Here is a 23,696-nt window from a genome sequence, read left to right on the forward strand (position 1 = left end):
CGTGATTTCTCTCAAGTATTTCACACTAAACTCAATATTTTGTCCGAGTTACAGACAACCACTGACGTATTTAGACGTGCAGTGATACACACTGTCAAGACGATTAAGTGGTAAAATAAAACATATGGCTGGACTGGCAATGGCTGCCCGGCAAATTATGAGAGTTGAGGGCAGAACTGTGGAGAATTGGACAGCTGGATAACCATGAAGTGTTACACACAAGGGCTTACAAAGGTGAGCTCACAAAACTTTTACGTGTCATATTTATGGTCGGTTGCGTCTTCCTGTGCTCTGTAGGCTGTATTTCTATCTTAAATTTAGCTCAAATTCAGCATTTTGCCCCGGGGATTTTGAGTGCACACATACACTCTTTCCCACAATGACCGAAGACAATCGGCACAAATACACACCTCCCCACTCCAACAGGTTGGCGCACGATACTAAGCTCCACAGGAGACCACACAGCAGAGCAGCGAAACCCCCTCTTTCAACAAGAGCACAAGATAACACTTTTCATCTCCACATAATATCCTTCTCTCTTTCTCTTCCACGGTGAGAGCTGGTGCCTTTTCCCGCTGCCTGCTTATCTCTATTTAGGAGCTCAAAGCACGCGGTCAGAGGTCAGATTAATATTTATTTCATGTGTTGCCTCAGAGAGCAGCAGGCAGCAGTCCTTTGAAGGCCTGTGTACGCAGGGGGGGGATAAGGTTCCGTGGAGGGGGGTCTGACCAAGCAGACCCACAGACGGTACAGTAAAACTTTCTTTCGGGTAAACTGACCCTCAAATGAAGCAGTGTGGGGTCGGGGTGCAAGGACAAGAGAGGGTGGAAGCACATCCCCCCCCTACCCTGTCTGCCTGTCCTCTCCGCCCATGTCTACATTTTTGGTGTAACCCCACTGTGTGCACTGCACAAACCAGCGGCCTGTTAAAACAGCCAAACCAGGTGGAGCTGAGCTATTGCAAATGTCCCCCTTCTGGTGTCTCACACTTCCAGAGGCCTCGTGAACATATGAGACGCAGCTGTGAGACAGGCAGAAGAAAGAGAGGGGGTGGGAATATGAAACTGCTTCAAAATAGTTCACTTTGCGAATTCCATTTAGGTTTGGGGTCTGATAGCATTTCACACAATGTGGATCCATTATTGAACTATTGAATCCATGTGCTCTCCCCTTATCAAATCGATTCAGCATTTACTCAAGTTACACATCACTTCCTCTAAAGAACTAAAAACTCAAGTTTTGCCAGGTAGATTACTTGTTTAGCGATATAACTGTTTGTTCACGCTCAGTACTGACGACACAAAGAAGAGGAAATAGATAAAAGAAAAGAGTTATTTGTTAGACTCTGAACTACAACTAAGATTCAGACGCAAATACAAATTGGAAATTGCAAATGAAACTCAATGCCGTTCCCTTTCTCCTTTTCTGCATTGTTGGTTTGGCATTACTACAAATGAGTTCACATGACATACAGAGATTTTCTGCTGAGGAATACACCATTCTCTTATTTGAAATGCTGCACCTTGTAATCCTCCCTGCCATCACTCAGTATCTACTTTGGCCTGTATCCGGTACGTCCTGTCACACCTGCGTCTGTCTGCAGGCGGATATGGCACAAGGGAACACCGGAGACGCTTGTGTCTGATTCGTAGCTCTCAGCAGTCCAGCCAGACCCATCAGTCATAGTTGGTGTGACTGACAGTCAGAGATACCGTTTTAGCTAAGCCTACCAAAATGCCTGGCTTAGTAAAGCTTATCCATCGCAGGATGTTATCACTCAAGGCGTTCTGTCACTTGTGTCATCGGCACAGAGTCCAGGCTTGACACTGAGCTGGTCTCTTCACCTAGCCACATGCTTATCAGCATCCATTACTGAGGTGTGAGGGCCTGATAAAGGTCTACCCAGGTCCATGCAGCTCACGGCAGAGGTCCCGTTTAGATTTGACTCTTTGACTCTTGCTCTCACCACTCTCGGCTGTGCTGCTCTGTCAATCAGAGAGGACCCTGGGTGATCAGTCAGCTCCTCTTTAGTGGATGCAGGCCTGAGGAGCCATTAGAGAGGAGGCGGAATACCCAGACTGGCCCAGGCCAAGAGCTGATGAGAAACAGAGGAGCTGGAGAGCCCGAGGAAGAAAGTGGAAGTGGGGAGGAGGGCCGAGGAGCAGGAGGTGGATGTGCTGAACTATGTGTATTGTGAAGGGAGGGCAGCTCTGTTTTCTATTTGTGAGGATTAGGTTGACAGATCTGTATTTAGTTTCTTTGGGCCTCTAGCTGCAGCTAATCCCCCTCACCTGCAGCGGGTGCCCCCACTCTCTTTCCTCTGACCCTGCAGCCCCCTACGCTTCCCCCTCCTGCCCAGCACAAACACTCGTCCCGAGACAAGCACATGACTCGTTGCACTCTGTCTCCTCAGGTTAGGGCCTCACACTCGACACAAATCTCTCCCGGCCCAAAGGAACAGCAGGGGTCTCAGTCTTTCTGGAACAGAAGAAAAGGGACCCCCACAAACTTCCACATGTTACGATTTCTTTTTTTTTCAGCTTGGGTGAGGGGTTGTCCTTCATCACTTAGAGATAGCAATTACTCAGAAATTAAGAGCCATTACTACGGAAGCAGCTTGTCAAAGCCACTCAGGGGAAAGGGGAACCTTTGGTAAAGCTGCACATTAGGAAATATTCAGGGTCAGGTCAGGGGCACAGACCTCTTCTCTTTAGATCCTGGCTCCCACACACTCTGGCCGGGCCTTCACACTGTGAAAGAAAGACGGCAGTGGCTCCGCAAACACACACAGCATGCCTGCCAGCAATTCTTGAAGGTGGGGTCTGGATGACCGAATAGTTTTAGAATCTAAAGCACATTTCTCTGTTCAAACAACAGATTGACATGACTGCAACATAATGCAACAAAGAGCCTGAAACAGGTTTTGAAAGGTTGTCGATGAAGCAATATGTGCATTCCCTCGAGGCGTCGTATTCATGTAACGTCATTGACATGTTTGGAGCTTAGAACAGCTGTCAGTCAATTACTGTCTGATGTAGTGAACTTAACTGCTCGAATACAGAATGAGCTACACTTACAGCATCTAACTGACACAGCACTGTCTTTACACACAGCCATCATCAAAAATATATATAAAAATTGCTTCCATGTGGCTCACAGACTTAGTCATATTTAGTGTCTCTGACGACGATGTCAATTACCTCCCATCCACCCTATTGCAAACCACCACACACACACACACACACACACAAAAACAGAAACATACAGTAGAAACACTTTCGGACAAGTAGTAGCAAGCTCACAAGAAGGGTCTCATTACCGAGTGCCACAGAGGGTGCTAAAGGGAATTTTTCTTAACACCACCAGCAATAGGTTTACTACCAATGAGGTACTAACTGACCCACACACATTCGTCCTCTTAACAATGGACGAAGGTTGCAAATACGCACTGACCTTCAGCTTGAAGAGGAAGCCTGGTGGCTGCTTGCGGTCTTTTACAGGCTGCTATGCGCCTGTAACGACATCCGTCGACCTAAAACCTCAACACACAAATCCATAGAGGAGAAGATCTAAGATGTAAAGAAGACAACAAGGGAACTGGTTTGATTTGGAAGAAGCAGCGTCATGCACATCACAAACGCTGAATGATTGTTTGCAGAAAGTGCACATTTGCACCAATACCACAAGGTGAAAAACAACTTTACTGCAAGGGTGCAAGTGGTGTATATATAAACCCTGTACTTTGTGCCTTTCATGGAAGAAGTAATCAGATCCCTTCAGGCCAGGTGAAAAAGAGAACGAGAGAAAGAGAAAAGGTGGAGCTGAGCACATTACAAGGAAAAAAGCCCTGAAAGAAAGTACAGCTAAATGCTGCAAACCTACGGATATGAAAAAAACATTACTAATGCAGAACGTCATAATATCACAACTACACTTCCTGAGTTGACTTATGTTTTAAAGAAATGGCAAAATGGCATCAACACTTAATTGTATCCTTTGTGTGTGTGGCAATGAAATGTTTCTATAATATTTAAAATAAGGATCTGTGTGATCTTCTCTGCCAGGTGGAAGAACCAGTTACTCAGAGGTGCTTCATGAGGACCAATACAAGTGCAGTCAGAGCTCTGAGGAAACACCAGGTGCAAAAGAAAAGACACTTCAAAGGAGAACATATATAACTGTAGCCTTAATTATAGAGGAGCAATTGACCCTTGCAACTGAAGACACTTTTGACTATTTTGAGTGTTTTTTTTAAAAGCAGTTTTGGTGTTTACAAATGAAACAAAGAGACATGTTTACAGAAAAACATTTAAACTAAACAGGTTATAATGTGGTCTATTTTTGAATGTGTGGAGATTAGTTGGCCCTGGATCTTACTTCGGTCTAAATGTAGTAATTCCATCATGCAAAATAATCCATGACAAGTAAAAAAAAAGCCTTGCTTGCACATGCCAATAAGTATTTCTGTGCAAGATCTTTTAAAAATTGCAATTAGCTCTGAAATGTAGTCGAATAGATTCGCATTAAGTACTTACTTTCACCACTTCATGAATGAGAAGCACAAACAACTTGATTTTTCCCTTTGAAACCCACTCAAAAATACTAAATAAGCTACATTTATGCATATCATGTTGTGAATATCGTCTTACTGTGTAAAATAAACATGGTGTAAGTGAAGTTAATATATTTTTGTTCAGTTTTAATGGGGTTTTCATGTCCAAAACTATCTTACAATTGTGAATCCTTCCGGCTGAAAAACACAACTAATCAGCCAGCTGCGCATGCGCAAATCGCGCGCGATATCCACAATATCCCTACGCAGGAACATCGCGTATATAAATTCATATGACTTCTGTACATACACTCGTCTCGTCTTACGTAAAAAATACATGATGGCATACCGTGTAGCAGAGCTGTTTTCAGAAGTTGACAAGCTTCGTACTGAACTGCTGAACAATGTTGACGTAATGACAGATTGCCGGCGTAATGAGGAAGAAATCAGCCAGTAAGTTCCGGCTGTTAAACTAAAGTGATGTTAAACTGGGTTAGCTAACGTTAGCCGCTCAGCCGGGTACCCAGCAAGCTAGCCGGAGAAGTAACGTCAGCTAAGTAGCCTCCATTTTACTTAACTCAAGTACTGTAGCTACTCATCTACAGTTTCGACGTTATGTTTAAATACAAAAGCTTTTTAAAAAACATTTAAAAAATAGTTAAAATAATAATACGTTTGAATGATAAAAAATATCCTATCATATTCCGTGAATCCAAACTATATACAGTTTTCAAAGAAAAGTAAATTATCGGTATTTTATTCACTGGATTGCTCAAAAATAAACCCTCCTGCTTGATTGTTTTAACCAGCAAATTTTCCAGCAAATGAACTGTACAGTCTAAAAATATTTATCAATATTGCTGAAATATCGCACTGTATCTTTATTTCCAGGAGGGAAATTTTGACCCGCATCGAAAACGTAATCCTGGGAATAGTGACGAGTCTTTCCAAAGACGAGGCCCCTGTCCTGGCACTGCCCAACAGATCCAGCTGGGCCAACATCAGGTAACTATTTAAACACGCTGCGGCATGAAAACATGTTCTACCCGCCTTGAAGACTGCACATCTGTCTAAGCCTTCTGACCTTTAATGGATGAACACACGTGTTGTGTAAATAAATCAATAAACATTTACCTATAGGCCACACAAGATGATCAGATTGCTGTTTAATACACACGTTGTAAGCAGACTGCACGGGCAACCAGGTGGTAGAAAAAACAAAATTAAACTTTGGATCAGAGAGATTGAAGTTGAAATAACTTCCTGCTGCTTTTAAAAGATGACAGCGTGATAAGGAATTGAAAAGCTCCGGCCTACACAAACACAAATTTACAAAGGGCTTTAATGCAACAAGGCTGCGGAGACCTGATGCTCAGAACAAAGCGGACTGTCTGGTCTTGTTTGGATCAAACCTTGCCGCAGCTTAAAGCACATTCTCAGCCCTTTCAAACGTGCGAATCCCCAAAAGGTTTTCACCCTCAGGGTGTGGGGGATTTTAGATGGCTCACAGGTGGGGGGGTGGGTGGGGGGGGGTGGGTGGGGGGGGGGGGCGGATTTTCAAAGCTCTCAAAGTAAATGTAGCATACACAGTTTGTGTCGATTTCTTTGATGGCTTCACGTTTTCTTCCCACTTGAGCTTTGACAGTGCCGTCGGGCTTCAGATGAGCTCAGGAAGTTCCGTCACCACCATTAGGAGCGACCGTCCGTCGTCCGTCGCTAAATTTGGTGAGAAGCTATACGCACACCTCCGTTACGTTTTCTCTTTTCTGTGTTTGACAACCGACATTCCTTTTCACCAAAAAGGGCTTTACAGTTATACTGTACTTCATGTGGCTTTCATTTCGTTTTCATTGTGAACACATTCCTAAACTGCACACACGGCAGTAAAAGTCAGACTTAGTTTTAGGTGACAAAGTGGCAGAGAACGGTATCTGTTGAAAGAGGCTTTTAGGGATCGGTTTACCACATGCACATCCTAATTAAGAACAGACTGGAGTCCTTTTTAAAGACGTGATAAGTGAATAAAGTGTTTATAATCATTGATTTTGTTTTCTCTCTTTGAAGCGCAAATTGTCAAGATCTTCCTGGTCGTCTACAAACTTGTGCAGAGCAACTCGTTTGCAACCAAAAGGTTATTTATTTGTCGTCAGTTCACATTTTATACGAACACGAAAGCTCGATAAAATCCATGTTCTGTTTCGTTGAATTATTGGTGGATTTAAAGACGTATGTTTTGTTTCCACAGAGACATCTACTACAACAACACACAGCTGTTTGGCTCACAGAAGACTGTTGATAGCATCGTGGATGATATTTCCTGCATGCTGAAGGTTCCTCGCAGATCACTACATGTGGTAAGCGTGTGTGTCCTCGTTAGTGTGAGAGACGGTGCGCTGTGTGAAAACACACACACGCCTCAGACATTAAAACCGTGGAGCTAAATTCCTTTGGATATGCTTTTATTAGTTCAAGTCCCGCAGATGAAATCGGTTTCGTGCCGTTTTTTCTTCTGCTTCTTATCTTAGGAAACACCTGTGTGTGTGTGTGTGTGTGTGTGTGTGTGGGGGGGGGGGTTCTTTGATCAAACAGAAATTGAATTAAAGTTGAATTCAAAGAGGCAGTGTTAATAAGAGCCAGCTTTAACTTGTGTGTGTGTAACTTTTATGTCACCAGTTGGCCACGTCAAAGGGCTTCATCTCAGGGGATCTGTGTTATTTGGAAGAGGACGGCACGAGGATCGACTGCCGCTCCGGCTCGGCTGTAAGTTCCATGCAACAACTGAAACAGTCTTTATGTTACTGCACTGAGTACTACAAGGCTTATGACAGAAAATAATACGTTTAGGCATCTTTCACTACGTTTTGTTTCAGGCTGTTGCAGTTTCATCAAACATTCGTGGGATTAGAAGTATCCTTTGTGATTTGTCTGAGGGTTTCGCGGTGTATCGTCACTAGATACCTCTGAGAATGTCATATGTATTTCGTGTATGTCGAGTATATTTCTGTGTGGAGCGGACGCTACATACTTGCAGGGTCTGGGGTTCTTTTCCTTTATCGTTTACAGATATCGTATCGTCTGCAAAGTTCATCATGATAGTTGAGAAGGACGCAACGTTCCAGAGACTACTGGACGACGACTTCGGCACAAAGATGTCTCCTTGCATCATGATCACGGTGCGTTTCCTTTTTTAAAAAGCCCATTGTGAATGTTTCGAATGCTTAACGGGTGTGTTTTGTGTGGTTTTAGGGTAAAGGCGTGCCAGACGTGAACAGCAGGTTGATGGTGAGAAAGCTCTGGGACGCGCTGCACATCCCCGTCTTCGCTCTGGTGGACGCCGACCCGCACGGTACTCATCCTGCAAACCAGTTTTACCTCTCGCGCATACTTCCACATGTTTAACAACACTCGGACTGTCCTTTCATCTCCACACACACACACACAGCTAGGCCAGCAGATGTTAGCACCTGTCCGCTACGTCATGGTGCCTCGTCTGACTGTTCTTTCCGTTGGCGTGATCTCGTCCTGGCAGGACGGCTCACTTTCCATCGGCCTCCGTACCTCTAACCCTTTCCCCATGGCATGGCGAGACACATGTGTCATGCTTTACTTTGTTCTAAGCTCTGTTACACATTTCGGAGGATAATTGCTCTGGTATGCTGGTGATTGCAGCGTGTCTGTGTCTCTCCCTCTGATTTTCTCAGGGATCGAGATCATGTGTATCTACAAGTACGGCTCAGTGGTGAGTCCTGCCCTGCCACTTATTCCAATACTGTATATTATCCAATGTGGCCTGTTCAGTGTCTCACTGTTAGCAATGTGTAATTATGCCCCTCTAAGTAAAAACTCATCCATCTGAGAATATTGAAACTGACTTATGGAGTAAAACGTTGACTGATCTTGTGTCTCTGTTGTCTGTGATGTTTGTGTAATCATCCTTGTGTCCATTAACGTCATTGTGAACATGTGTTGGGCCTAACCACACAGTGGGCACGGTGCTGATTACTGTGTTTATTTGAGATACATTATGTGTGTGAGCATTTTTTGGCATCAGTGTGTGTGTGTTTTTTCCACAGTCCATGTCGTTTGAGGCCCACAGTCTGACCGTCCCCAGCGTTATGTGGCTAGGGCTCCTCCCCTCTGACCTCCAGAGGTTTGGACTCAACATTCGCTACTTCCTACTTCCTCCTCCTGCCTCTAATTGGGATTATATTCTGGGGACATCTGGATTGTTTGTTTTGGTTTCTGTTGCTGTCGCCCTCACTTTTCTTCTTCCCTCTAGGAACTGCATCCGAGAGCATATTGAGTTTTAAGTATACGTCCCCTCGAACAGATTTAGGCCAAAAGGGGCTTTTTGACATACATTTAATTGTAGTCTGCACTTTTTTTCCCCCTCCCTAAACATACACATAACTCAATGAGAGTCTGAAAGGACGACATCCATCAACCGAACTGCCTCCTGCCATTTTCAGGAAATCAATGTTATTATGCGTAGTAAAAATTCATTCTTCAGGCTGCGGGTTCCCGAGGATGCCCTGATCCCCCTCACCGACAGAGATGAGAGCAAACTCCACAGCCTCCTCCAAAGGCCATACGTAACCAGCAAACCCGACTGGCAGAGAGAGGTGAGACAGGAAGCTGCTTTAGAATTGACTGAAGTGGCGATTAAACTGGTTGTAAGGCTGAAAGAAAATAAAGTTTTTATCTAATTGTATGAACATAGTCGAGTGTTATCCTATTTAGATATGGGAGTAGTTCTCATGTCTGAATAAATAAGTTTCCCACAACCTTTACCTACCGCCTACTTGGAGAAAATGTTGGTCTGAAACAACCTTTTCTTCAAAAGGAAACGAAGTGTTCTTACTCAGAGGTTTAATACAGTTGTAACGTCTTTGCTCGTGTGACACACAGCGCAGGAATGCGCGTGAGAGGACTCTCAGCTCGCTGGTACCGACGATGCAGAGGAGCCACTCTGTTGTTGGAGTGGCTCTCGGAGATAAACGCCTGATGATTTATGGGCGTGCTTGCACGGCCTCCTCCGTCATGCTCCTTGACGCTGCGTGTTTGCTCTCGTCCCAGATGGAACTGATGCAGCAGAGTAAGGTCAAGGCTGAAATGCAGTCACTGGCAGCCATAGCCCCCGACTTCCTCACCAGCATCTACCTGCCCAACAAGCTGCGCTACGGGGGCTGGGTATGAGCGCGATGCTGCCACCTAGTGGAATAACGAGGGAACTGAAGACATCTTCCATTGAACCGTCCTGCCTGCCCTCGTCAGATGGAAGTTGTTTTGTAATTGTGAAATGTCTCATCCTATCATTAAAACCCTGTAACCCCTTTGACAAGTCGGAACCGGTTTGTGGTTTTCCTGTTCTTGTTGGCCTTGTTTATATTCCCCGAGATGTTTGGACCTGCTGTTGCAACGCTCCCCAACACACTATGTGAATCGGTTTTCATTCATGGAGTTCATTATTTTACAATTGTTTCAGCATTGTATTGCATGATTTACAACCACCGAACACCGCAGAGTCATGTTGGTGCAAAGACGACATGTGAGCAGATGAGAAGGATGATTCAGTGGTTTTGGAGTAACTGAGGCGGATCGTTTAATTAATGCACAACATATATAAGCTCATGCTACTGTTCTTTTTATTCAATCTGACCTCCAGCAGGTGGCGGCATTGTTCATTTTATGTTTGCACGCTTCCTCTTAACATTTACTTTAACCTTTGCAGGACAGATATCCACACACGGGTAGATCACAATGATTAGTAATAAAAATGGTGCTGAAAATATTTATAAATAAATAATTTACTAAAATGTTAAAGCTTACAACACTTCTTTTTACAATCGACACTTGAAATGATTAAGGCACTTGCAAATGACAAGGTGCAAATATTAACCATATTTTAACTTTTTAAGATCAGAGTTTAAGTAAATAAAGGGGAAACGTGGGTTGAGGGCCCCAAAAAAACGAATGAGATTTTTTTTAAATTGCCCATTACTAGTGGTTCAGATTAAGTAAGAAGTAAAAAGTCACAATTTGACAAGTTGTATGCATAATAGCCCTAAAATATCCCCACTCAGGACTGTAAGAGGGGTGGGCTGAACCAAGTACTGTGATTAACTGCGGAGGGGCAGTGTGCAGAAGAGCCCACTTCAGTTGTGATTTATCGTAGACATGGACTGGTGGTAGGACAGGAGAGGCTGGCTCCCAGTCAATGCTGGTTTTATCTAAACAGAAACGTACCATGTATTATTAATATACACTCGATGAAATACATAAGGAGAAAATATATGGCTATCTTATAACTGACAAGAATTAACACAATGTACAATCATCTGAATTTAACACAAACAACAAAGTACTTCAAATGTAAATGTACTGGGAATAAAAAAAAACTCACATTTTCACTCAAGAGAAACAATGGTTGCCAGTGGAGTTGACTGCAGGCTCACACCTGAACTCAATCCTTTATATATAAGGTCTGATCCCGCCAGGCTCCTCCCACTTCCTGCTCCTCCTCAGACAGCTCCGCCTCCAGACTACAGTTATTATGTCATTGATGCACGTGATCAGTACTTTAAAGAGTTGGTCGAAGTTGATCTCATTTCCTCAACGTGAGAGAAGAATCGCCTTTGGGAAACTGTCGAGGAAGACAAGAACTCCATTTAAATTATAAAAGGTAAACCAGGTGGGTTATTATAAGAACTGCATGAGGGAATATTACAGGGATGGTTTACAGGCCATGTGGTCCAGTCTGAAGTCCAGTGGCTTCAAGATAGGAACTGTTTTTGCCTGCCATCAATTGAACTTTGACTTGACAAGCTTTTATTGATCAAAACTGATTCAACAAAATGTGGTATTTAATTCCTCAATCTTTCTGTTGAAGTTTTTGCTTCAGACTACGAATCTTTACCAAAAGCCTCTGGAGAAATGTATTTTTTGTTTTTAAATGGTTAAAAGCAACTGGATACTGTGAGATCACTTGAGCACTGTGTATATTATTATTATTATATTATTATGCATTATGTACCTCTGTAAATGGCATGTTTTAGCTGTTGTGTGCAGTTAATTATGGGTTGCAATCTATCTAGAACTTAGATCTGTTGTCCTTTTATTGGTAATTAAAAATATGATTTTGTTTTTAGGTCCAGGTCAGTTTCCTCCAAAGCTGTTTATTTCTAGAAACAAAGTATTTATGAATTGGTAACAATAATAACAATACAGAAAAGAGACTGTAATGCAGAGCGTCTTGTTCGACGTTGCGGATCTTATGAGATCCAGCCTCTGTTCCTGACATAAACAGGATGGCGGGGGCTCAAGTCTGCTGCAGTTCATGTGTGTTTCATCGTCTCCTTCGTTGCCAGACAGGTCCTCGAGAAGCCTTCCCTTTTCCACTTGTCAAGGACAGCTGGCTACAGAGCAGAATGGATTAAAATATAACATTGCTTTCCAGTCTCACTGGTCACAGATTAGTGTGGAATCAGTCATGTTTCGCAAGACATTTTTCATCAGTTACGTCCGGGTGGACTGGGATGTGTTCAGGTAAAAAACAATAACTATGGGAGCAGTTTTGGTAGGAAATATTCCTAAATCTTACCTGATCAGTTGTCACATTTTTGAGGAAGATCTTTTAACCACACTGCCCGTGCTATGTCTTTATTCACAATGTTAGCAGGTTGCATTCCAATGTATTTGAACATTATGGAATAAACAGTTTGCAATGGATGTCTCTTCCCACAGGAAAACCATCTTGACATATTTTTTAACGCTTCTCCTTTTTTTTCTCCCTCTCATTCAGGTCAAGAGGATCTCATATGGACGCAGTGATCCGCCGGTGCCCTTTCCTCACCGCTGTGCCCGGTGTTTTCCTGCAGCTGGCTGGGAAGTCATGGCTGGTGAGCTATGCCCAGAAGTGCCCCGTGATGATGGACTTGGCCTCCAGACCTCCGGCCAGAGCTCTGTCCTCTTCAGCGTCTGCGTCCAAAGGCACTCCAACAAATGATGGTAAGGCACCCTATATATTGATTAACTGTTAAATGAATTGAATAAATGCAGATTTTTTTAGTATTATTTTGTAGACAGATTTTAGAAATGTATTCCTGTCTTCTGTAGATCAAAAGCATGCAGTCAAGTTGCCCCCGGGTCACGTTACGCCACCTGCTGGCCAGGCCGTAGGCTCCAAATGCCCGTTCCTGGCTGCAGAAATGGTGCAGAACAACAACAGGGTAGTAAGGGAGGCCAGTGTGGAGCTGCAGGAGGACGTCCAGGAAATGCACTCTGCGCGCACAGGTAAGCAACTTGTAATTGGATACTCGTACAGTAGATCAGTTATGTAAGTTGTGAAAGGTCCGTGTTTGGAGTGTACACACTCGAGTGACATGTAATAGTCATAGGAAATGAATGGCATGCATTGATTTGGAGATCATTAATAGTTTGCATCTTTCTTAAAACAGGGAAGAAAGACGTGGATTTATCGGTTATGGATCTTATGGAGGCAGACGAAGCCAACACAGGGCCACCAAAAAGCCTTTTTAGACCCATGTCTTCCAAAGTGTCTCACCTGCTCAAGGACAATCTGCCCGAGGGTAAGAAAGACAACTTCTTCTTAATGTACAATCATTTCTTCACAGTCAAAGAGATTTGCTTTAACAACCCTCCTCCTGCTTTCCCTCCTTCAGTCGTCACCTTCCAGTACGACAAGTACTTTGAAAGGAAGATCGAAAGCAAGAAGACAGATCACACGTACAGGGTTTTTAAGACGGTGAACCGGAGTGCCTCCTCCTTCCCCATGGCAGACGACTACTCGGAGTCCCTTCACGTGAAGAGAGACGTGTCCGTGTGGTGCAGCAACGACTACCTCGGCATGAGCCGTCACCCCAAAGTCACCCAGACAATCATGTGAGTGGGCTCACAGAGTCAGCCCTGATGAGGTACGAGAATAAACTCGTTGTAAAACTCGAATATAAGAAACTCTTTGGTATTTTTATTCAAGGGAGACTTTACGAAAGCACGGCGCCGGTGCTGGTGGCACACGGAATATTTCGGGGACGAGCAAATTCCACGTGGAACTTGAGCACGAGCTCGCTGACCTGCACAACAAGGATGCCGCGCTGCTGTTCACTTCCTGCTTTGTAGCCAATGACTCCACGTTGTTTACTCTGGCAAAAATGCTGCCAGGTACATTCAACTGAGCTTGGAAAATGTTACAACATGTGACCTAAAGTTCCATGCCTTTTGCTACGATACAACAATTCTATTTGATGACATATTTTCTTTATTCATCGGTGGAAGAGTATTTAACATTTGTTTACTCGTCTAGGCTGTGAAATCTACTCTGACGCCGGCAACCATGCCTCAATGATCCAGGGTATAAGGAACAGTGGGGTCAAGAAGTTTGTCTTCCGTCACAATGACGTCAACCACCTGCAAGAGCTGCTGGAGAAGTCTGACCCTTCCACTCCAAAGATCGTCGCCTTTGAGACGGTGCATTCAATGGACGGTGAGTACACAGCCCTCCATGCAAGTGTCAGTTAAATAGGACATTTAAAAATATTTAAAAACAACAGATAAAACAGGTTTTTGTACTTTTATTTTTATGATAAGTGATCGAATAAACGCGGTGTCTTCTACAGGAGCTGTGTGCCCACTAGAAGAGATGTGCGACATTGCCCACAAGTTTGGTGCCATTACCTTTGTGGACGAAGTTCACGCCGTGGGTTTGTACGGACCCAGAGGAGGCGGGATCGGGGACAGAGACAGAGTCATGCACAAGATGGACATCATCTCTGGAACCCTTGGTGAGTAGAACTAACGAAGGGCGGGAAACCCATAGCAGCACCCTGACATATGTGCCTCTCTGACTTGTTGTGGGTTTCCCTCCCAGGTAAGGCATTTGGCTGCGTGGGCGGCTACATCGCCAGCACCAGCGCCCTGGTGGACACCATGCGCTCCTACGCCGCGGGCTTCATCTTCACCACCTCCTTGCCCCCCATGCTGCTGGCAGGGGCGAAGGACTCCATCAAGGTCCTGAAAAGTGAGGAGGGCCAAGTGCTCCGGAGGAAACACCAGAGGAGCGTCAAGCTGCTGCGGCAGATGCTGATGGACTCGGGCCTTCCGGTGGTCCACTGCCCGAGCCACATTATACCTGTCCGGGTAATGGAAATTAATCATTTATCCAATTAGTGCCTGTGCAGGAATTCAAGTCTATTTAATTGCATAACTTCAAAATGTGAATCTGACATGTGATGCATCTGTTTGGCAGGTGGCTGATGCAGAGAAGAACAATAAGATCTGCGACATCATGATGTCTCGGTACAACATCTACGTGCAGGCGATCAACTACCCCACTGTGGCCAAAGGGGAGGAGCTGCTGCGCATCGCTCCCACACCACACCACACTCCCCAGATGATGTTCTTCTTTGTTGGTATGTCCACTTTAATGCCTGTCTCATCAATAAAAAAATCTGTTGCGCTGAGCAGTCGTAGGTGTATTTAAATTACGTGATGAATGAAAGATTCTCAATTGGAAGAAGAACAAAATGTCTTTAATATACTCAGGAATTCACCTCGTCAATAGCAAAGTATAGTCTCACGGTCTCACTCAAAGGAAAAAGTTTAGGTGAATATTGCAAGTCTGTACTTGTAGTTTATAACCGCCTTATTTTTATACTTTTTTATGCTTTTATTTATACCTTATACCCATAATTTATGTCAAAGATTGTTGTGTCCTCAGCTGTTTGCTCTCTGCTCCGTCTCCACAGACCGGCTGGTGAAGACGTGGAAGGAGGTGGGCATGGAGCTGAGGCCTCACTCCTCAGCAGAGTGTGACTTGTGCCGGCAGCCTCTTCACTTGGAGCTGATGAGTGAGAGGGAGAAGTCCTACTTCACAGGCCTCAGTCACACGATATCAGCAGTGGCTTGAAATCACTTTAAACACTGAAATCCCACCAAGCCCCGCCTCCTATAGCATTCAAGCTATTTATTGTATTCACATTAAACTTATCACTGTGTAAGAAAATGTCCTGTGGCACCAAATAAATGTGTGGGTTAAGTGCTGATTGACTTTTGTGTGTTCACTTTTGAATGTATTGATTATGACTGCAAAAGTTTGATGAACACATATATTTGAACATTGGTTAACTAACTAACTCTTATTGGTTGTTAAAGTACTTGAATAGCATTTATGCTGCCTTTCTGAAGAAAATAATTACCCCTTTTCACCTTAGAGTGCTATTGTTTTACTGATTTGCTGCTAATGTGCACATTATGTGTTACGCAAAGATCTAATCTGAACATTGCATGCTAGAATAAGCTTTAATTATGAAGTGAATGAGATAACGGATTGGCATGAAATATCACACACTCACTCTAAACCAGTGCACATGTATTTCTGAAATCGCGAATGCAACCACGCCTTACACACAGTTTTATCATTTAACATTCATCCAGACGCACAGGATGTTTTCTGCACACACACGTAGGGATGCAGCGTGACTGATATCGGATTTCAGACGGATACTGAGTCAAACAGCTTGGGTATCTGTGACAAGGAGGCCGATGAATTTTGTTAAATTCTATGTATACATTACGTACTGGAAGTTTAATATTTGACCAGTTTGTTGCTGCATTAAAAAACAGAATGTTGCTGGTGCATCATTTATTATTTCAATAATAAATAACAATTCTGTGTTTTTTTTTATCTCCGTGTATTTATTTGTTCCACTTTGTTTGACAAAGTGAGGAAAGCAATGTTTACGTTAAGCCCGATGTTGCTTTACGCATAAAAGAATGATCCACTTCCACGCAGCTAGGCTTTCAGTTTATGAACTAAACCCTGGTATCTGATCGGTAGTCCATCGCCATCTCTATCGGGAGTGGAAAAGTCAACCCTATAGCCCTAGAAGGTGATGGAGAAGCATGTGGTCTCGGGTGGTGTGGGGTACATGTTATCATCTTACTTCTAAAGTAATGATTGTATTGAGTAGTTCTATCATAAACAACATGTTGGATAAATGCCACAGTAATTCTTTCAGAACCTTGTGGTTTCCATGTATAATCAGCTTAAGCGCAGATTTGTGGGCATCCGGTTGTTCATTCATGAAATGCATTTCATGGCATTCTTGGTTTCCGCCACACGGAGGCATCCTGGCTCTCCTGTTCAGAGCTGTGAGGCCTGTGAGGCCAGACGCCTCCTTCCCCCCTTTGCAGATGACTCATAGCTGGTGCAGCAGCTTTTACCAGGAACCACTGTATCAATCGAGAACAGGATATTGTGTTTCCCATCTATGCAGCGAGGGAGATCATATTGGTTGTAATAAAAATGCAGCAAGTACACTTCTGTGCACATCGCAGCAGCGTCGCAGACATTACAGATGCATTTTAAATGAAATGTCAGATTTATCTGTCTTCGCTGTCGCAGCCTGGTTACTTTATGTCGCTTCTCATACAAGATAGCATTTGTATTTTTATTGATGTTAGACACCTTCTATCACCTCTGATCTTCATGTTAAAATAACTCCAATGATGATAATAATGATAAAATGAGTCCAATAAGAAGCCCTTTGCTCCCACATGCAGAGAAACATCAATGGAGAGGAAGCTCTCCCTGCTGCATGTGACAGGGATGTGTTCATATGTCTGTCCAGTATATATATATATATATATATATATATATATATATATATATATATATATATATATGTATATATACACAGTATATGTGTGAAAAAAAGCCCTCGAAGCAGCACTCGACAATGCAAAACCTGGGATTCTGTAAATCAAAGACCACATTCAAACCAAACTCTCTGTGTGATTCAGATCGTTTGGATTGCATTATGTAACCAAGGTGTACAGGTGGGAGTGGAGCAGTCAGGTGATCACCACCTCTATCATGCCAGTGATATAGTTCTGCTCCAGGATATGAATCAACGCTCCAGTTATTCGAGCTGTGTGGATGAGGTTGAGACATATTATGCAGCGGGTCATACCCAACAGCATCATTTGCTTATTGTATTTAATAAACAAGGTCATGTTTACGCCTAAAATAACTCCTGCTTCACGTGCAGTGAATCCAGTAAATCTAGAAAAAATTCCAGAAGGATGTTGTTGGCAGGAAGTAGTCCTTTGTGCGTCGTCCGACCTCATTGCCACACATTAATTCCTTCATCCATCACTGTCGATGCAGGCTGCTCAGCTCGTTGTTGTAAAACATCTGAGGACAGGTCCAATAACTCTTAGAACTTTATGGATGAGAGTTTTATGGAACAGCAGCGGTGTAAGAGGACAGGTATGCGTGTGTGTGTGTGAGTGTGTGTTTGTGTGTGTGTGTGTGTGTGTGTGTGTGTGTGTGTGTGTGTGTGTGTGTGTGTGTGTGTGTGTGTGTGTTGGTTATCAAAGACAGGTGCTGAGAAGGTGGTGTGGTGTCTGTTCTTGTGCCTTGTTATGGTTGAGAGCATTTGTGTGCAGGTTTAGCTCTATTCCTCATTTGCTGTTAATCCCCCCCCCACACACACACACACACACACACACACACACACACACACTCACGTGCAGACAGATGAGCTGCATGGCCGGATTCCCACCACACGCGTCCACCTCTCCCTGTCTTATATCTCCACATTCACCCTCTCGCTTGCATCAGGATACACATCAGTAGCCAACCATGGGGGCGGTGTGGTCGCATTGTGAGGAAAGGCCCTCGTGCACAGCGACACCGTGTAATATAGCGTGGGAAAATAAAGAAAGAGGTGATGAAAAATAGAGGAAGTGAGCAATTTCGAGGGTGTGTCTGATCTGATAACGACTACAGGTGAAATATCACAACTTACTTTTGTGGAGAAATGATCTGCTGCTCTTCAGAACAATGCTTCACCAATCCGCACGTGTTGCTGCATACTAAATAATGAATGAATAGTGATTTCATTGTAAATAATGTATTGCTTTGATAATAAATGAATAGTTGTTGTAGAATTACTAGTATTGCTATGGGAAGTTACATAACTGTACAGGCATAAAATATAGTATGCCACAGGATTTCTATTATTAAATGGGTGTCACGAGAGCACTTAAAAAATGCTACACATGTAGGTCCGGAGAATTTGGTTTAATAACGCAATAATAACGCATATTAACCAATTCAGTCCAATTAAAGGATTTAGCCTCCTTAAAAGTCCGTTTGAACTTGCTATGATGTCACAAACACTGGTTTATGAATATGATTAATTAATTGACACAACTGCGATTGGCAGAATGATTCCATTGAGACCAAACTTTTTTTTGTGATAGTTCTGCTATGACTTTAAATCATAAGGAATAAACTCCTCCCTCTCGAGGAGCTCCACTGTCAAGTTAAAAAAGAAAACCCTCCCATGCATCGGAATGGTGAAGCGAGGATGTGCGTGGAGGACCCTGGTGCGATGCGGAGTAGTGGAAGTTGATGAAGGCGATTCCTGGCTCTACAACATCCACATCTGAACGCGTGTCTCGTAAATGAAAGTGTCATATGAGGTCTCCGTTAGCCCGGGAGCAGGTCGGGCTCACTGACTGATGGAAATAGAGAAGAGGAAAAAAAGGGTAAATCTCTTCGCTCACGCAGAAGCGCCATGCACCGGCGGAGCGACGCTTAACGCTTCTTCTCTTTATTTATCTCGGGTGGAATGTAGTTTGGGTGGACCATGTAGTAAGTGTTTGTGCTTTGCGCGTTAGTATGATATTGAGTCCGATATGTCTAATGTGACGCCGAGTAGAAGCGTGGAATGGCTGCAACTCGAGTTCGAGTCCGGGGCCACTTCTCTGCTGCTGCTGGACTGCCGCTCGCACGAGCTGTACGAGTCGTCCCACATAGAGACCGCCATAAACCTGGCCATACCGGGGCTGATGCTCCGGAGGTTCAAGAAGGGCAACATACCGATCCGGACCATCATCCCCAACCACGAGGATAAGGAGAAGTTCATAAGACGGTGCAAGACGGACACGGTGCTCCTGTACGACGAGTGCACCGTGGACTGGCAGGACAGCGGAGCTCCAGCCTCCGTTTTGTGTCTACTTCTCCAAAAACTGTGGGAAGACGGCTGCACGGCGTGTTACCTGGAAGGTAAACCGTTTCACCGTCTAATTAAAAACACACTTATTAAATTATATATTTTTTATTCAACGGGAAGAGGTTTTCAACTTTTCAAATACCGACTTTTGAATCTTAAGAACGAGACAGTAGCGTTTATTTTTTTTGTTAATCTCGATTGTTGTTGCAATCTAACATTTCAAACGTTGACGTCACTTCAGCGCCGACGTTCGTCCCGCGCGCTGTGGGGCTTTTGCGGTTTGAAGGCTGTTCCTAAAGTTTGTGTCACTGAGATTCTCAATTAAAATTCCAAAATGGCTGCGCCATGTTTTGCTCTAGCAGGAACAGGCATGCATTTCATGAATGGTTTATTTATTTTGGGGGGGGGGGGGGGGGGGGTGCGGGCTCGAGCTCCTTCTTGACAGCTCTGCATCAATAATGCCTTTTTTTTGCCATTGTAAATATGATTAAAATAATAATATTCTAAAAATAATAGAAGGTGTTGCGTTCATTTAGAAAATAATTAAACTCCATTGTTGTGTGACTTTGTTAACTTCTGGCTTTTGTCCAGGTGGATTTGTGAAGTTTCACACAGAGTACCCAGAGCACTGTGAGACCCTCCTGGACAGCTCCTGTCCCAGCTCCTCTCCTCCGCTGTCTGTCCTGGGTTTGGGAAACCTCCGGATCAGCTCCGATTGTTCCGACGGGGAGTCGGATCGGGAGCCGGGCAGCGCCACCGAGTCCGAGGAGAGCCCCGTCCCCAGCAACCAGCCGGCCTTCCCCGTCCAGATCCTCCCCTACCTTTACCTGGGCTGCGCCAAAGACTCCACCAACCTAGACGTGCTGGGCCAGTACAACATCAAGTACATCCTGAACGTCACGCCCAATCTGCCCAACATGTTCGAGCACGACGGCCACTTCAGGTACAAACAGATCCCCATTTCGGACCACTGGAGTCAGAACCTGTCCCAGTTCTTCCCAGAGGCCATATCCTTTATAGGTGAGTAGGTCAATAACTTTGTTAAACTTAAAACAGACACATGTGCCAGACATGTATGCGTTTACGTGTTGTTGTTTTGTACGAATCAGGTCATTGCTTCTTAATTATGTTTAATAACAAAGGATCTGTGGGGCAGGTGGGAGTTTTTCTATTCCTAGGCAAATGGTGGTTTCCACCGCGAGACACATTAAACGTTCCCTCTCCAACCACATGTGTTAGCTGTTGTACGACACCATCTCGTCTTTGATGCAGAGCAACGACACATTCATCTTGAAACTGATGTGTTTTGGTGGTGACGCAACATGACGTTTTCAATTTCACTTTCGATTCGCCGTCGCTTGCCCCGGGTGCTCCCTGAAACCAGAATGAGGAAGGACATGTTGTCTTCCCTCCCTGGGGTTGTGTGTTTCACAAGTTGTGTTGTTTGCCAATGTGTGTAATTACCGGTGCGCCACCATTATTGTGCCATAGCTTGATGTCAAGAGTCAGAGTCACGTTGATAGCTACAGAAATGTTATTAACTTTCGTCTGACGGTAGATTTCCCCTTCGTCTTACAGACGAAGCTCGGTCCAAGCAGTGTGGCATCCTGGTCCACTGCCTGGCCGGCATCAGCCGCTCGGTCACGGTCACCGTGGCGTACCTGATGCAGAGACTCAACCTCTCGCTCAACGACGCCTACGACTTCGTCAAGAGGAAGAAGTCCAACATTTCCCCCAACTTCAACTTCATGGGTCAGCTCCTGGACTTTGAGAGGACACTGGGGCTGCGCAGTCCCTGCGACAACCGCTCCACCAGCGAGGAGCAGCTCTTCTTCACCACACCGACCAATCACAACGTCTTCCAGCTGGACACGCTGGAGTCAACATGAGTGTCAATTGAATGGCCTTTTTTTCTTCTCTTTTTTGTCATTTCCTGTGGTGTCTCTGAGGTTTTTCTGAGCTTGTCAGATGCCTAAATAGTTGCCACAAGCAGTAAGTCAGTCACAGCAGTTGTGAACCAAAAAAGGAACGAGGTTGATCTGTTAAAGGAACAGAGGACCCGATCCATTCGATCCAGCCTGCCTTCATTTCTAACACACGGATGACTTTGGCCATCCACCACGCATAGCATTAATCAGTGGTCGCGTGCGACCGTAACAGCAGGACATTTCATAACGTTTCGATTAAAACTAGGATTGTTGTTTGACTGTTACTTGTTATTCACCAGCTGTGAAGTGGATGTCAATGATGCGATTGTTGCCTTGATGGTCTAAAAGGAGTCTTTGGCCAATCCGAGTGTTTTTCCTGGGGACCAATCTGGAGGTGTTTTGATGGTACTCTAGCTGAGAGAAGTAAGCTACCGCAGCGATCCGGCTTTGAAATATTGTCCAGTCGTCCTTCTGATGACTGGTTGCAGCTCACCTGCAGCAGAATGGAGTCGCCACGGAAAGTATCTTCTCTCGTGTTTTCAACACTGACGTCTGGTAAACATCACGACGTTGAATACGTTTGTAAGATCCAGTTTAAAACATGTTATTTTCCATAAACGCCCCCCCCCTGTACATTCTATTTCTTATAACTGCGTTATTTGCATGTGGTTATGTTCTACCAGGACCCTTGCTTTGTAACCGTGAGGTCATATTTCCTGTTGTTGTCGAGGCCTTGACCCGAATACAACATGGAATTGAACTGTATGTCAGTTACTACCAGGTCGAGGTGTGTAACACTGGCTTTTGCCGCCATCGAGAGGAACAAAAACATGTGAGTAATCGGTGTCTAAAGGAATGGATGTTTATTTTGTACTCCTTCGGTCTGCAGCTACTCCCGTCCGATGACACGACATGTAATCATCTGTCCTCTGTTGCCAGTCTGGTCTCAGAACAAACGAGTGAGTTTGATGTGTGAGAGCGAATGAAAGGAAACGAGTTTGGAAAAAAATGTGTTCTTACCTCAAAGAGAGACATTTTCAGGGATTTTTTTTAAAATATATATATACAAGTCATCTGTATCTCGTCACGGCCTCTTAAAGTGCATCCGAGGGCTGTTTCGTTTTGGTATGTTTGTAAAGATGTACATAACATGTGGTTGCCATGGGGGGAGGGGGACATTTTCTTAAAATCATGAAGGATGCGAAAGTGACCCTGTTTTGACCCTTATGTACAGTGTATGTAAAGCTAAATGTCCAAGACATTCTGTACAAGTTTATACAACAAATATATTGTATATTTTTACTTGAAAACGCTTTGTTTGTGTGCAGAGTTTTTATTTTTTGCTGAAAGTTGGTATCAGACTGTCATAAAACTAAAGAAAAAGGTTGAGTGAGGACCTCAGACTCGTGGCTCTGGTCTTGTCCAGGCCACGAGGCTCCTGTCGCGGTCAGATGTCCGTTGTCTCTGTCCGCGTGTCCGTTGTCTCTGTCCGCGCCGATGCCTGACTTCCTGTTTCCCCACAGGCTCTCTTGACACAGAGACAAAGTGACAGGGCCGGATCTTTCAATACCACAGTGCAGACACGCCCACTACCAGCCAGTCGAGCAGCGCTTCGAGGAAGTGGACTCAGCATGTGCTCCACCACAGATACTTCCGACTTAACATGATAAATGGTACATTATTATAGAGTATGGGATATGAGACAGTATAAGGCGTAGTGTGGTGATAGTAGTACAATATAGTACAGCAATACAACTATATAATAATATATGAGATAAAACATGATATAATGTCTAGCATAGCAGACAGCTATATATAATATAATATTCTATGATATGAATGTGTTAATAGTAAGGAGAGGTATATAATCAGTCCAGCAGGTTGGCATCGAGTTTTTTGGTTTGGATAATTCTATAAATCCAGCATACTCTAGCTCGTTTATCAAGATTACCAACCCTAGCTTTAAGAAGGAAGCACTGAAGATGATATTGTATTATTATATTCAATCTACAAGTTTTCATTTTCATAAAAGCCAGGCAAAACAAGACTCACAAGCTGAAATATATCAACATTTCCAAAGCTGCTGGGAGAAATATGTGTTCTCCTTCTGAGTGTCATGTCAGATTCATGCGTGGCTCCCGCTCGGTTGAATTCTCTGCTGGTTTGGTGTTGTTT

The 23,696-nt window shown here is 44.0% G+C and overlaps 2 protein-coding genes across 3 annotated transcripts; both read left to right on the forward strand.

Annotated features, from left to right (window-relative positions):
* Positions 1–4,967: 4,967 nt before the first annotated feature.
* LOC306781185 (5-aminolevulinate synthase, non-specific, mitochondrial-like) lies at positions 4,968–15,476 on the forward strand (the record flags this gene model as incomplete). The annotated part of the gene is made up of 23 exons (XM_079273928.1): positions 4,968–5,005; positions 5,444–5,557; positions 6,189–6,277; positions 6,617–6,683; positions 6,798–6,906; positions 7,226–7,312; positions 7,423–7,459; positions 7,616–7,725; positions 7,799–7,898; positions 8,254–8,291; positions 8,626–8,702; positions 9,063–9,174; positions 9,629–9,747; positions 12,354–12,559; positions 12,638–12,844; positions 13,009–13,140; positions 13,234–13,453; positions 13,548–13,732; positions 13,875–14,054; positions 14,188–14,352; positions 14,439–14,707; positions 14,817–14,979; positions 15,316–15,476. The coding sequence occupies 23 exons, from the start codon at positions 4,968–4,970 to the stop codon at positions 15,474–15,476; spliced, it is 2,985 nt and encodes a 994-aa protein (XP_079130054.1).
* Positions 15,477–18,942: 3,466 nt separating this feature from the next.
* LOC306781369 (dual specificity protein phosphatase 7-like) lies at positions 18,943–22,834 on the forward strand. Of its 2 annotated transcripts, none has more exons than XM_079274196.1 (3): positions 18,943–19,646; positions 20,185–20,613; positions 21,172–22,834. In XM_079274196.1, the coding sequence occupies exons 1-3, from the start codon at positions 19,277–19,279 to the stop codon at positions 21,480–21,482; spliced, it is 1,110 nt and encodes a 369-aa protein (XP_079130322.1). In that variant the 5' UTR covers positions 18,943–19,276; the 3' UTR covers positions 21,483–22,834. The 2 variants fall into 2 exon arrangements, with proteins under 2 accessions (XP_079130322.1, XP_079130323.1); XM_079274197.1 differs by having other exon boundaries at positions 20,185–20,536; positions 21,172–21,496.
* The last annotated feature ends 862 nt before the right edge of the window (positions 22,835–23,696 follow it).

The sequence above is a fragment of the Melanostigma gelatinosum genome (genome assembly GCF_949748355.1).
Source record: "Melanostigma gelatinosum genome assembly, chromosome: 8".
Classification (NCBI taxonomy): domain Eukaryota; kingdom Metazoa; phylum Chordata; class Actinopteri; order Perciformes; family Zoarcidae; genus Melanostigma; species Melanostigma gelatinosum.

What these genes read in the sequence shown, in the direction of transcription:
- LOC306781369 (XM_079274196.1), top strand. Translation starts at nt 19,277, where the DNA reads ATGTCTAATGTGACGCCGAGTAGAAGCGTGGAATGGCTGCAACTCGAG. An exon ending in CACGGCGTGTTACCTGGAAG is followed by an intron (nt 19,647 to 20,184) that starts GTAAACCGTTTC and finishes GCTTTTGTCCAG; the next exon opens with GTGGATTTGTGAAGTTTCAC. An exon ending in AGAGGCCATATCCTTTATAG is followed by an intron (nt 20,614 to 21,171) that starts GTGAGTAGGTCA and finishes TTCGTCTTACAG; the next exon opens with ACGAAGCTCGGTCCAAGCAG.